This window comes from Capra hircus, assembly GCF_001704415.2.
Source record: "Capra hircus breed San Clemente chromosome X unlocalized genomic scaffold, ASM170441v1, whole genome shotgun sequence".
Taxonomy (NCBI): domain Eukaryota; kingdom Metazoa; phylum Chordata; class Mammalia; order Artiodactyla; family Bovidae; genus Capra; species Capra hircus.
The window spans coordinates 62339061-62352392 of NW_017189516.1; the positions used below are offsets into that span (position 1 = coordinate 62339061).

Below are 13332 nucleotides of genomic sequence, written 5' to 3' on the forward strand. Positions count from 1 at the left end.
AGGTAAAATAAGGGCATTAGGCTGGATCCTGACCCCTTAGGTGGAGAAGGGACTGGCAGTCCTCTCCAATGGTCTTGCGTGGAGAATCCCATGGACAGAGGAGCCTGGCGGGCCACAGTCCACGGGCTTGCAGGAGTCAGACACGACTGAGCGACTCACACACACACTTTGACCCCTTAGGACTCGTCCTTATAAGAAAAGAATAGCACAGAGGCACACACAGGGACCACCACGGGCTGACACGGGAGGAGACGGCCGTCTGCGTACCCGAGAGAGAGGCCTCAGGAGGACCCAGCACTCTCCACGCCTGGATCTGCGCTTTCCAGCCTCCAGGGCTGGGGGGAGAGCAACTTCCTGTTGTAGAAGCCCCCCAGCGTGCGGTGTGTCATGGGAGCTGCAGCAAGCGAATCCCCCCCGGAAATGTAGGGTGTTTGATGCTGAGAAGGGGTCAAGGGAGCCGCACCGGCGTCTGACAGATCTCCCAGGCAGACTGCGGCCAGGGAGGTAGCCCGTGGACGCCCAGAACTGTGCTGTTAGTAGCTGAGACACCAGGGTTGCCGTCGGATTTCCCCCAGTCTTACTCCTGTCATCACTTTCCACTTGCGTTCTCTGACAGTCTTCTACCCCACCCACACCAAAAAAACAAGTTATTGGAAGCGCACAGAGCAGCTAAAGAAATAACGCTGGTGACACAGTGGCTTGTGTGTCTTCAAAGGAGAAGAATTGCGTCCTTTTTTTACCTCTTTCCGATCTGTTCCTAGATCCACAGCACTTTGCATTGTTCTAAATTAAAAGTGCTTTTGGTGCTGCCCCCGTACCAGTGCATACACCACAGGTGATATAGTCCGTGAGGAGTTCAATCCACTGTACCCACAGGAAGGATAAAGATGTCGGGCTAACATGAGCAGCCACTGAAGGAAGGTCTTGAAAAGAAGTGGAAGCTGTTGATGTGGGTGGGAAAGGAGGGCTTTAAAAATCTGCACGTCTCTGGGTTTCAGGGTGAAGTGTTTCAGATGACTCCCGAGCTAGCAGGGGTTGATGGGTAGACCCCACTCAACACATGAACTCAGGGCGACACCTTGAAAGAACTCCTGTTCGCTGTCAGTCTTTCATGCACATTTTCCTTTTCCAGACCCCCTTTCGTGACTGCCTCCACGTTCTTCTTTTCTTTTTGGCTCCACCAGATCTTTGTTGTCTTGCACAGACTTTCTCCACTTGCGGCGAGCAGGGGCTACTCTAGTTGCGGTGTGCAGGCCTCTCATCCTGGTAGCTCCTCTTATCGCAGGGCATATCGGCTCCAGGACATGTGGCCTTTGGTAGCTCACAGCTACATGCCCAGCAGTGGAGGGGCCCAGGCCCTAGATTCAGGCTCAGTAGCTGTGGCTCTTGCTGTGCTTCTGCTCATCTGTCCCTTATAACGACTCTGGCGTTGGATTTAGGGCTTCCCTCATCCAGGAGGACCTCATCTCAGACCCTTCACTTCGTCACATCTGCAAAGACTGGGATGTTTCCACCAGTCTCCTTGTGAGTTTCCAGAATGGCGTTCAGTGCTGTTCACGTCAGTTCATTCCCTGCTCATCAGAATCCTCCAGGTGAGGGCAGTGATGAAGGTGAGGTTGCCTAGGAAGAAACAAAGGGTCAAGGTGGGTGACTCAGGGCTGTGGTCCCCGAGGAGACATCAGTGACATGGCGAGTGATAGAGGTTTCCCCTTAAAACAGGGTGTCTTTCCCACTATTACCGTTCATAACAGGTAGGAAGCAGAAACCACCCAAGTGTCCATGGATGGGTGGCTGAATGGATCAGTGGGTGGATACATGGATGGGTGGACAAGTGGGTGGATGGATGGATTAGTGGATGAGTGGGTGGGTGGGTGGATGGATGGATTGATGGATTGATGGATTGATGGATTGATGAGTGGGTGGTTGAATGGCTGAGTGGGTCAGTGGGTGGATGCATGGATGGGTGGACAAGTGGGTGGATGGATGGATTAGTGGATGGGTGGGTGGGTGGATGGATGGATTGATGGATTGATGGATTGATGAGTGGGTGGTTGAATGGCTGAGTGGGTCAGTGGGTGGATGCATGGATGGGTGGACAAGTGGGTGGATGGATGGATTAGTGGATGAGTGGGTGGGTGGGTGGATGGATGGATTGATGGATTGATGGATTGATGAGTGGGTGGTTGAATGGCTGAGTGGGTCAGTGGGTGGATGCATGGATGGGTGGACAAGTGGGTGGATGGATGGATTAGTGGATGAGTGGGTGGGTGGGTGGATGGATGGATTGATGGATTGATGAGTGGGTGGTTGAATGGCTGAGTGGGTCAGTGGGTGGATGCATGGATGGGTGGACAAGTGGGTGGATGGATGGATTAGTGGATTTTAGTTAATGTGTGTTAGTTGCCTGGGTCTGCTGTAACAAAATGCCACAAACTCACTGGTTTAAAAAACAACCCAGATGCCCTTTCTCATGGTTGTGGGTGTTAGAAGTCCAAGACCAGTCTCCGTGGGCTGAAGTCGAGGGCTGGTTCCCTCTGTAGCAGGCTCCAGGGCAGAGTCTTGTCTTTGCCAGCTTCTAGAGGCACCCTGCATCCCTTCCTTACCTTCAGGCCCTTCCGTGCCTCCCCTCTAAGCATCCTTTTTTCTGTTACAGGCGTTGACAGCCATCCACTTCCCTGCAGGCACTGCTTTGGTTCGATGCCGTGCCTGCTGGTGCCTTGCGTTTATATATCCCTTCCTCCCAGCTTATCTCATAAATCCCTTGTAATCTTACCTTTTCACCACTCACCGTTTAGGTGTGTATTCGTTTAACTTCCACAAAGTTGTGAATTTCCCAGGCTCTCCTTCTGTGAGTGATTTCTCATTCTGTTCCATTGTTGGTCAGGGAAATACTTGGCATGATTTTGATCCTTTTTGAATGTACTTGTTTAATGGCCTAGCTTATCGTCTTTCCTTGTGAGTGTGAGAAGAATAAATTTTTTTGTCATTGGGTGGAGCGTTTCCATAGTATCATAAAATTCAGTTGGTTTATGGTGTTGACGTAGTTCAGTTGTATGGAGCAGTAGTTCTCTGTAGTATTTAGCTGCAGAGTTTTACCTGTAGAGGTTTAAGTCCAGTCTTGTGTTCCTGGTGAATTTTCAGTCCAGCTATTCTGTCCATCATTGAAAATGTGTCATTAAAAGTTTCCAGCTACTGTGGTCGGAATCTGCTTCTTCCCTCAGTTGGGTCAGTTTTTGTTTTAGGTGTTTGTGACTGTTGTAAGTTTCTTACATGATTATAGTTGTTGCATCTTCTTCATTAAACTACCCCCTTTTATAAAATGCTTCTATTGAGTTTTTGTTTGTTTCTAGTAGAAACATTTGTCTTAAGTCTCCTTTGTTTAATGTGGTCAGTGTGGCTTTCTTTGGTTACCTTGTGCATTTAATATCTTCATCCTCTTACATTCAAGCTTTTTGTGCTTTTCCTGGTAAAGTGTGTCTTGTAGACAGTATACAATTGGATCATGTGGTTTTTTGTTTTTAATCCATTCTGCCAGTCTTTACATTAATTTACATTTAACCTTTTACATATAATGCCATTATTGATAAAGGATTTACCTATGTAGTTATCTTACTTGTTTTCTCTCTTTTTTTTTTTTCACACACCATCAGTCTGTGTTTATTAACTCTCATTCTGCTGTAGAGAAGACTTGCCTCTGTCCACATCTACTTTTTTATTGCAGTGTTAGTTCCCTGGCAGTATGGTTTCAGGCGTTCAGCGTAGTGATTTGGTAGTTGTGTAGGTTGCAGTCTGTGTAAAGCTATAAAGCGTGACTTTCCGTGCTGCGCTTCACGTTCTTGTAGCTTCCTTATTTTGCTGCTGGCAGTGAACGCCTCTCAGTCCCCTTCATCTGGCTTGTGTCTCCCCCACCCCTCCCCCTTGGGGTAGAAACAGTTCTCTGCACTGTGTGTGTCTGTTTCTGCTTTATATTAGTTTGAAATTTGGCCATCTGCAACAGCAGGGGTGGGCGTAGAAGGTAAATCAGAGAAAGACAAATCCTGTATGTTTCCATGTATCTGTGGAATCCAAAAAAGAAACGGATCTATGTCTTCTCCTTGCCTTCCCCTTTCCTCGAGGCATCGCTGCTTTCTTTTCTGGTAACTAGGTATTTTCTTGTGTACATTTTAACTGTTTTATTTCTCTGACCTTTTTTTGTTTTTTAATTATTTCCTTAGTGGTTGCTCTGTGTATTACAGTTACCAACTTATACTATCTGGTTTGCATTAATACCAGCGTAATTTAAATAGTATACAAAAACTTGGCTCCTATGTATCTCCTTTCCTACCCTCCTTTGTGGTGTTACTGTCCTAAAGGTTACATCTTTATAAATGTTGTATATTACATCTTTAGATATGTTATGTGCCCATCAACAGATTTCTAATTATAATTTTATGCAGTTGTCTTTTAAATCATATTAAAAAAATGATCCACAAACAACACATTTATCTTGTCTTTTAAGTCCCCCAAGGGCAAAGTCACCCTGATTATAAACCAGCACTTTAAGGATGGGGGGGGGGATTGTTATCACATCGCCATCTATCAGCTCATTTTAAAGTAATTTTGCATAATTTAGAAAGATTGCCAAGGAAATAGTTGAATTGGTGATTGGGTAATGAATCAAGTGTGTAAAACACACTGCATACTTAACTGTTTGCAAGTCTTGCTTGAAGATCTTTTCCAAAACAAAGATACAGTAAAAATTTACTATGATTCTTGAGTTAAATGCCACCTTCAGGTTAAAATTTTGGTCTGATAAGTTCTATTCAAGTATAGAAAATACTGTTGACTGAGCTTCACCAACTCAATGGCCACGAGTTTGAGTAGACTCCGGGAGTTGGTGATGGACAGGGAGGCCTGGTGTGCTGCAGCCCGTGGGGTCGCAGAGAGTTGGACACGACAAAGCGACTGGACTGAACTGAGCAGAGAAATAGATACAAAATCCGTAAGCTGACTCTAGTAGTAGTTTCTTGACCTTCTGAGGAGCCTCTCTGGAGAAATCACTGACTCTCAGTTCAGTGACTATTGCTGTTTTTCGTGGGCTGCATGGTTGGGGGGTCATGTACTCTGAACATGTTCTTCCATTGTACCTTCCAAATATGCTTTGGTGTGTAAGTTGGTGATCAGAGCCCACACCTGAGCCTGCCACGGGGGCCCAGTCCTTTTCAGGTGCCCCACGTGTAAGGATAGCACCGTTTCTGAGTCCTCAGCCTCGTGCCCAGCCGCTGTCCTCGGACCCGATGTGGCCCCCTACGAAATGACATGCTGATGGACTTTCTTAAACTTTATTATGGATTATGAGAGAAGAAAAATAATTCTTGACTCATACCCACATCTGTTAGAGGACCCTAATTGCTAATCAGAACTTTCACGTGAGAAAAGACCACTCGGTTAGATCCTTACCAATCTTCATTTTGAAGAGTTGCGTTTATTGTTACTCCTTCGCAGTTGGAAACTGGCTAGCCTTCAGCCACAAGAATCAGTCCATCAGACCCTGAAATACTTGTTCTCAAAGCCTCCGAGAACAAGCAAGCTCCTAATTTGAAGCAAATATTACGGGGACTCATCATTTCACTCTTGTTAACTACTCATTTTGGTCTCTTACATTCCTAAACATAAAGAAGTTGCTGGCTCTTGCAGGCAAGCGCGTCTGTAAAGGTTAAACCGCACCGACTAGACACGCTTCTCCCGTCTCTTCCATGTGCGCAGATGACACGCGGAGCCGGCGGCCCTGGGAGGGAACACCAGAGTGTCCCTGAGCGTGGCCGTGAGCACTGTCCGGTGGAGGCAGCCTCTGTGACCTCCCCGTCCTCTTTTCTCTCTCTGCTCCCCAGAACACCAGGCTCCTCTCTCTGTGGCGTCTAACACTCCATCTGCCACTATTCCAAGGTGTGAGAGGACTTTCCTGAACTCCCACGGCCTTGGGGTCAGCAAAGGGCCACGTATCATTGGGTGTCAGTGGAGAAAAATACTCTGATGTACATACTGCCTTTTCAGTCACTCGTTCTGCCAAGCTTCCTCTACTTTCCCAGGTGACTGTTCCCTTTTTTTTTTTTTTTTGGTCAACAAACATTAGTGAGCTTTTTAGTTGCAGTCACCGTTGTTGTTGAGTTAGTTGCTCAGTTGTATCTGACGCTCTGCGACCCCGTGGGCTGCAGCACGCCAGGCTTCCGTGTCTTTCACCATTTCCCAGAGTGTGCGTAGACTCATGTCCATTGAGTCAGTGAACCCATTCGGATGTAGAAGCTGGATTTAGAAAAGGCAGAGGAACCAGAGATCAAATCGCCAACGTCCATTGGGTCATAGAGAAAGCAAGAGAATTCCAGAAACACATGTTCTTCTTGCTTCATTAAATACGTTAAAGCCTTTCACTGCACTCTCTGAGTTACGTATTTAACCTCGCAAGGATATTTCTGTCTCATTTATGTTGTTTCCGTGGGTCTCACAGAACAGGTGCCTGATACAGCTCTGTGTATTTATTAACTGGTGGGGAGAGGTGAACGGAGCTAGCTAGGGAGTGGGGTCTTACCACTGAGTGGGAACATGCGAGGGTTGGCTTGTGGACGATCAGGTCGCTGCAGGGAGACATGGATTATGGGGGTTGGGCACACAGGATTCTATGCCGGTACTGGGTCGGGCAGTTTGTTAACAAATATTTGTGGAGCTAGTCTGATATGCTGGGAACATGTGATAGATACTTTTGTGAATGGATTCCCAGTGGTATTGCTTTTTTTTTTTAATGGAACATTTGGAACAAGGAACTCTTAACTTCTCAGATCATATGGCCCTTGCCATTGCAGGAGCCTTGTGTGAGCTGTGGTGGACAGGGAGAAAGCAGAACTTGTAACTGCCTCTTAACACACAGAGGATCCCTAACGGCCCTCCTCTTAATTCACAGAGGATCCCTAACGGCCCTCCTGTTAACTCACTGAGGATCCCTAACTGCCTTCCTCTTAACACACAGAGGATCGCTAACCACCCTCCTGTTCTCACAGAGGATCCCTAACCACCCTCCTGTTCTCACAGAGGATCCCTAACCACCCTCCTGTTAACTCACAGAGGATCCCTAACAACCTTCCTCTCAATTCATAAATGATCCCTAACTGCCTTCTTAATACATAGATGATCCCTAACTGCCTTCCTCTTAATTCATAGATGACCCGTAACCTCCCGCTTGTTAACTCACAGATGATCCCTCCAACCACCTTTCTGTTAAGTCACAGATGATCCCTAACACAGAGAAGGCAATGGCACCCCACTCCAGTACTCTTGCCTGGAAAATCCCATGGACAGAGGAGCCTGGTAGGCTGCAGTCCATGGGGTCCTGAGGATCAGACACGACTGAGCGACTTCACTTTCACTGTTCACTTTCATGCATTGGAGAAGGAAATGGCAACCCACTCCAGTGTTCTTGCCTGGAGATTCCCAGGGACAGGGGAGCCTGGTGGGCTGCCGTCTCTGGGGTCGCACAGGGTTGGACACGACTGAAGCGCCTTAGCAGTAGGGAGGCCTGGCGTGCTGCAGTCCATGGGGTTGAAGAGTCGGACATGACTGAGCGACTGAACACCACCACCACCAGAGAAGCCCATGCTTCCTTTCTATTTTAGCTTCTGGGAGAGCTTTCCCCTTCAAAGCACTATGCCTTTCATGGATTGTACCCTGTCATCTGCTGGTATACTCTTTGCCTGATCTGAGGACTTTTAACAATGTGTTGAGATCCTTGCTTATCTCACTGAAGGTTTAGCATGATTTTCATCTAAATTGTGAAGAAGAGTTAAATGACTGCAGAGTCTTCTGCAGATTTTTAATCCCCCTGTTCTAGGTCTTTTAAGTGAAAAGCACCAGCTTTAAAGGAAGAGCGTGAAACGCGTTTTAAAAGAATACAGCTCTTTTCCATCTTTAGACTTTGTCTTTTCTTCTTCCTCCTGCGCTTGGCTCATCGCGAGTCCCGAGTGGTGCTCCTCGCCCAGCCTCTGGTGTTTTTCTTGGCACTCCGCGTGCTTTCCAAACCCAGCGGGAGTTTCTCATTCACTCGGTGCCTGCAATGTCTTGTCAGTCTTTCTCTCCCAGCTGCTGGAAGAAAAGTGTTCACAGGAAGAAAGCAAAGTATACACAGGCTGCCAGCCAGGCCCTGCCTCTGCACGCCTGCAGAGCCCTCTCGGTCTTGAGGGAAGCGGGATGTGAGTGAACATTCGATACGGCCAGCGCTCCTCATTGTCCCCCAGAGGCGTGGGCCAGCCCTTCCCTTTCTGCCGGGACTTCTTCAGGGAGGTGACACGCAGGGGGGATTTTGGAAGAAATCTGAGCCTCTCAGGTCCTGATCCAAACACTGGCTTCCTCCACCAAGGAGCCCAGAAGGACTTGTCTTTTAAGTCTCACCTTCCTTTGTACCAGAAAGGAAACCAAAGCAGGGATGTCACACCCAACCCTGGGGTCATGCCTGCGCAAGGGCAGGCAGGCGTGTACCAGGAGATCTGAGAGCTGCTTCCTAAGTGTACATGTGTTAGTCGCTCAGTCGTGTCTGACTCTTTGCAACCCCATGGACTGCAGCCTGCCAGTCTCCTCTGTCCATGAGATTTTCCAGGCAAAGATACTGGAGTGGGTTGCCTTTTCCTTCTCCTGGGGATCTTCCCAACCCAGGGGTCAAACCCGGGTCTCCTGCACTGCAGGTGGAGTCTTTACCCACTGAGCTACAAGGGATCTGCTTGTAGTGTGTCTCTTACCGTGTTCCCCCTCCCCCCACCATCTCCCCCAATCCAGCCCGTCGGAGAAAGGCGAGGACCCAGATAGTTAAAGCACTGAAGATGAGTTTGTACTTGATACGCAGCTATACGGGGTTTTACCTTGAAAAGAGGAGAAAGCAAAGCCCTTCTGTGCTGCTCCTCCTTGTCCAAGGTTGGGTCCTTCCGCCACTGGCCAAGAGTCCAGGGCCTGTTCCTAGGAAGCGGGCTGCAGGCAGGGAGGACCAACCAGAGCCGAGCGGGCGGGAAGGGCAGGTCAGCTGCCTGGAGATGCTGCCTTGGGCTGGGGTGGCTGGGGGTGGTCTCCGGGCCGAGCCCTTCGCTGCAAAGTGTAGAATCCAGTTACCTTGCAGGGAACCGTGCTGTTACTGCTGCACGATCGGTGGGGGTGGGCAGCGGAAACGGAGAACACAGGACATGTGCCTTCCTCCTGGGAGCTGCAGGCCGGCATCTGTCCTCACGCAGGGGCTTCGTTCAGAGCCGCACCCGCATCCGCACGCTCCCACAGGAGTGATTGCAGGGGACGGAGTGATTGCAGGGCGCTGGGAGCACTCGGGCGGCCCGTCGAGGTGGAGGCCCTTCACACAGACTGCAGTGTGCATACTCGCGGGTACTCTGTCAGGACTCCAAGTCTAGGAGTGGTCAGGCTCAGCAGAAGGAACCTGTCAACGGAAAAGAGGCTTGAACCATAATGCAGACATTTCGGGGCTTCCCTGGTGGGTCAGCGGTTAAGAATCCGCCTGCAGTGTGGGAGACGAAGGTTCGATCCCTGGGTCTGGAAGATCCCCTGGAGGAGGAAATGGCAACCGACTCCAGTGTTCGTTTTTTTTTTTTTAATCGAAATAATTTATTTTTGTCTGTACTGGCTCTGTTACCACGCAGGCTTTTCTCTAGTTGCGGAGAGCGGGGGCCCTACTCTGTAGATGCGGTGCGTGGGCTTCTCACTGCTGCGGGCCCTCTCAGCCGAGCACAGGCTCTGAACACGCAGGCTTCAGCAGTTGCGGCACAGGGCTCAGCAGTTACAGCTCCCGGACTCTGGAGCCCAGTCTCGGTTAGTGGTGGCTCAGGGCTTCAGTGGCTCCGAGGTAGGTGAGATCTTCCCGGATCGGGGATTGAACTCAATGTCCCCTACATTGGCAGGCGGATTCTTTCACCACTGAGCCTCCAGGGAGGCCGCCACTCCAAGTATTGTTGCCTGGAGAATCCCACGGACAGAAGGGCCTGGCGGGCCACGGGCCGCGGGAGCGCGGCATTGGACGCAGCTGCGCACAGACTTCCTTTCCCTCCCACCCTGTAAGGTTCCAGAGCAGCAGAGGGCAGGCCGCCGGGGCACCGTCTGGGCCTCTGAACCCACCAGCGTTTCCCCTACGTCCACGGGCCCCCCGGAGAGCTGTGTGCTCCGAAGGCGGGCTCTGCGCACCTTGAACGCATCCCTCAACGCCGCTGTGTCTCCGCCCCCTCGTCTCCTCAGATACCGAGCGGCTCTACTCGGCTGTGTTTGAGGACATCTGCGGGCGCTACGGGAAGAAGTACAGCTGGGATGTGAAGTCGCTGGTGATGGGCAAGAAGGCGCTGGAGGCGGCCCAGCTGATCAGAGACACGCTGCAGCTCCCAATGTCCGCGGAGGAGCTGGTGGAGGTGAGCCAGGCCAAGCTGAAGGAGGTCTTCCCCACGGCCGCGCTCATGCCAGGTGAGGTTCCCGGAGCGCGCTTGGGGCTCTGAGCTGCAGGTCTCAGGCCCGGCGTGCTAGCGTTCTCCTTTTCCCGGTCCTGGGGTGGGGAAGATCCCCTGGAGGAGGCGTGGCCACCCACTCCGGTGTTCTTGCCTGGAAAATTCCACGGACAGAGGAGCCTGGTGGGCTGCAGCCCATGGGGTCAACAAAGAGTTGGATGTGACTCAGGACTAAAGGACGACAGCATCATGTGCTTGTCATTTTTAAGCTTTCTTAATATGTTCTTTTCGCGGATTCCTGAGGTCCGGAAACATTTGCATTTTGTCTCAGTGTGACCTAGAGATCACATTCCTGAGAGAATTGCTTCCGAGTTTCAAATAGGTGGCTTTTGCTTTTCACGATCTGATAGAGAATTCATGTTTCAGCAGCTATGCAAACTTGAACATGATGATAGGCAAGCAGCTTAAATCTCCCTAAAGAAGTTTTAAAAAAAACCTTATTTTAAAAAGTTAAAGGCATAATTCAGTTCTAACATGTCTGTTTGTGTGGCCTTTACTTGTTTTCGTTTGAGAGGAAAGATGACTTTCCTCCCCTGGGGCTTGTTAGCTGAAGATGGAACAACAGAACTGCCTGCTATTTCTTACTATAAGTCAGAAGGTCAAGAATGTTCTAGGTTACAGGGACAGAAATGGTTTAAAAATGGAGTGTTATTTTAAGATTCTTCTAGGAAGAAAGGGGAATGACTCAGTCTTGAGAATTCCTGGTGTTCAGGGAGAAAAAAGTTTACAGTCACAGCAGTAATTTTGGATTCAAAATGGTATTAACATGAGTCATGGTCATTTTTGAAACATGTGTGATTATCTACATTTATCCATATATCCAGAGGGGCAGATTGAATATCCCGTGGAACTAGTGAACTTCCTGGAAAGGGCCCTGTTACTGCTGCCTGATGTTACAAAGAAGCCATGTGGGCTGTTCTTGGATTACACACACAGGCACACAAACACACACACGTGTATATCACACATACATACGCATGAATGTCACACTCATTACACAGACACATGCAAACATGTCACACACAAACACGTCACACGCATGCACACGTATGTCACACACACATTATGTCATGGAAATACACGTGAACACACATGTACCTCAGCATATGAGCACAAGCATCATGATACGTACTCCCTTCGCCAGCTGCCTTTCTGGGCGGCTTGCACACAGTGGAATGCTACCAAGCTTCAATGACGGAAGCGCAGCTATTAATGAATGTCACAGAAGTCCTTAGCCAAACATTCACCATCTTACCCATTGTTAAGTGTGCCAGTTGAGCATTAAGAGTGTTCACATGGTTGTGTGACCAGCAACAGCATCCAGCTCTCTCAGCTTTTCACCTTGGGGAGTTGAAACGCTGTCCCCAGTAGACCCTGACTCCCATCCCTTCCTCTGCCTCTCTCTCCAGCTCCAGGGACCTACCCTTCTGCTTTCTGTCTCGGTGAGTTTGAACTGCTCTAGGTATCTCACATGACGCTAGTGTTCAACAGCCACCTACCAGTGCAGGAGACACGGGTTCAGTCTGTGGGTTGGGAAGATCTCCTGGAGAAGGAGACGGCAGCCCCACTGCAGTGTCCTTGCCTGGAGAATCCCGTGGACCGAGGAGCCTGGCGGGCTGCAGTCCGTGGGGTCGCAGAGTCAGAGCTGCCTGAGCGAGCACACGCTCACAGATGCTCATGCAGCGCTTGTCCTTCTGTGGCCAACCTCGAGGTGCACCAGCGCTTTCATTGCGCGTGTTGCCGAATGTGACACGGTTCTCTCCCTGTGGAGACACAATCAGACTGCAGTGTATGGATGGACCTCAGTTTACTTACCTGTTCATCCGTCGATAAATACTTGGGTTGCTTCCGCCTCTTGGCTACTGTGAAAACCACTGCCTTGAACGTGTGTATAGAAACACCTCTTCAAGACCTTGCTTCTGTTTGTTTATTTTTTTGGATACAGTCCCAGAAGTGCAGTTACTGAATTATAAGGTGAGTCTCTTTGTAGTGTTTTGGGGGCCCCGACTGTTTTCTATACTGGCCGTGCTATTTTATTTTCCCTCCAGCAGTCCACAAGGGTTTGAGTTTCTCCACAGTTTCACCAACTCTGGTTATTTTCTCTCTTTTTAATAGTAACCATCCTAATGTGTGTGAAGCCATTATCTCTTGGTTTTGAATTTGTTGAATAATTAATGACATAGAGCGTTGTTTCTTGCTGTTAGCCATTTGTGTATCTTCTTTGGAGAAATGTTTATTCAAGTCCTTTGCCCGTTTTTTGATTTTTTTTTTTTTTTCCCCTGTTGAGTTCTAGGAATTCTTCATATAATAAATTCTGAATACAAACCACTAATGAGCTGCATGGTTTGCAGATATTTCCTTCCATTTCAGAGGTTGCGTCTTCACTCTATTGAGTGTGTCCCTTGATACCCAGAACTTTTTAAGTTTGATGTACTCCCATTGACTGTTTCTGTTCTTGCTTGCGTTTTTAGTGTCATAGCCAAGAGTTAAAAAAAAAAAAGATCCTGTGTCATAATGCTTTCTTTCTGTTTTCTCTTAGGAATTTTGTAGTTTTAGCTCTTATCTTTAGGCCTTTAATCCATCTTATATGAGTTTTTGTATATCGTATAAGAGTCCAGCCTTGTTCTTTCCATGTGAATATCCATGTTCCCAAACACACTTTGTTGAAGAGACTGTCCTTTTCCCCGTTGAGTAGTCTTGGGAGCCTTGTTGAAGATCCTCTGGGCGTTATATGTGTGAAGAGTTATTTCCAGGCTCTCTATTCTACTCCATTGGTCTATATGTCTGTCTTTATGTCAGCACCAAACTGTTTTGATTACCATAC

At 48.7% G+C, this 13332-nt stretch overlaps 1 protein-coding gene across 4 annotated transcripts in view; it reads left to right on the plus strand.

Annotated features, from left to right (window-relative positions):
- PUDP (pseudouridine 5'-phosphatase) overlaps positions 1-13332 on the plus strand; it is a 59715-nt gene that overhangs the window by 17044 nt on the left and 29339 nt on the right. For all 4 annotated transcript variants that reach the window (XR_001917559.1, XR_001917558.1, XR_001917560.1 and 1 more), the window contains exon 2: positions 10249-10467. Coding sequence is in view for 1 of the 4 variants with exons in the window: in XM_018043776.1 (XP_017899265.1) it covers positions 10249-10467 (219 nt within the window). In the remaining 3 variants the exon portion in view is untranslated. The remainder of the gene's footprint in view (positions 1-10248; positions 10468-13332) is intronic.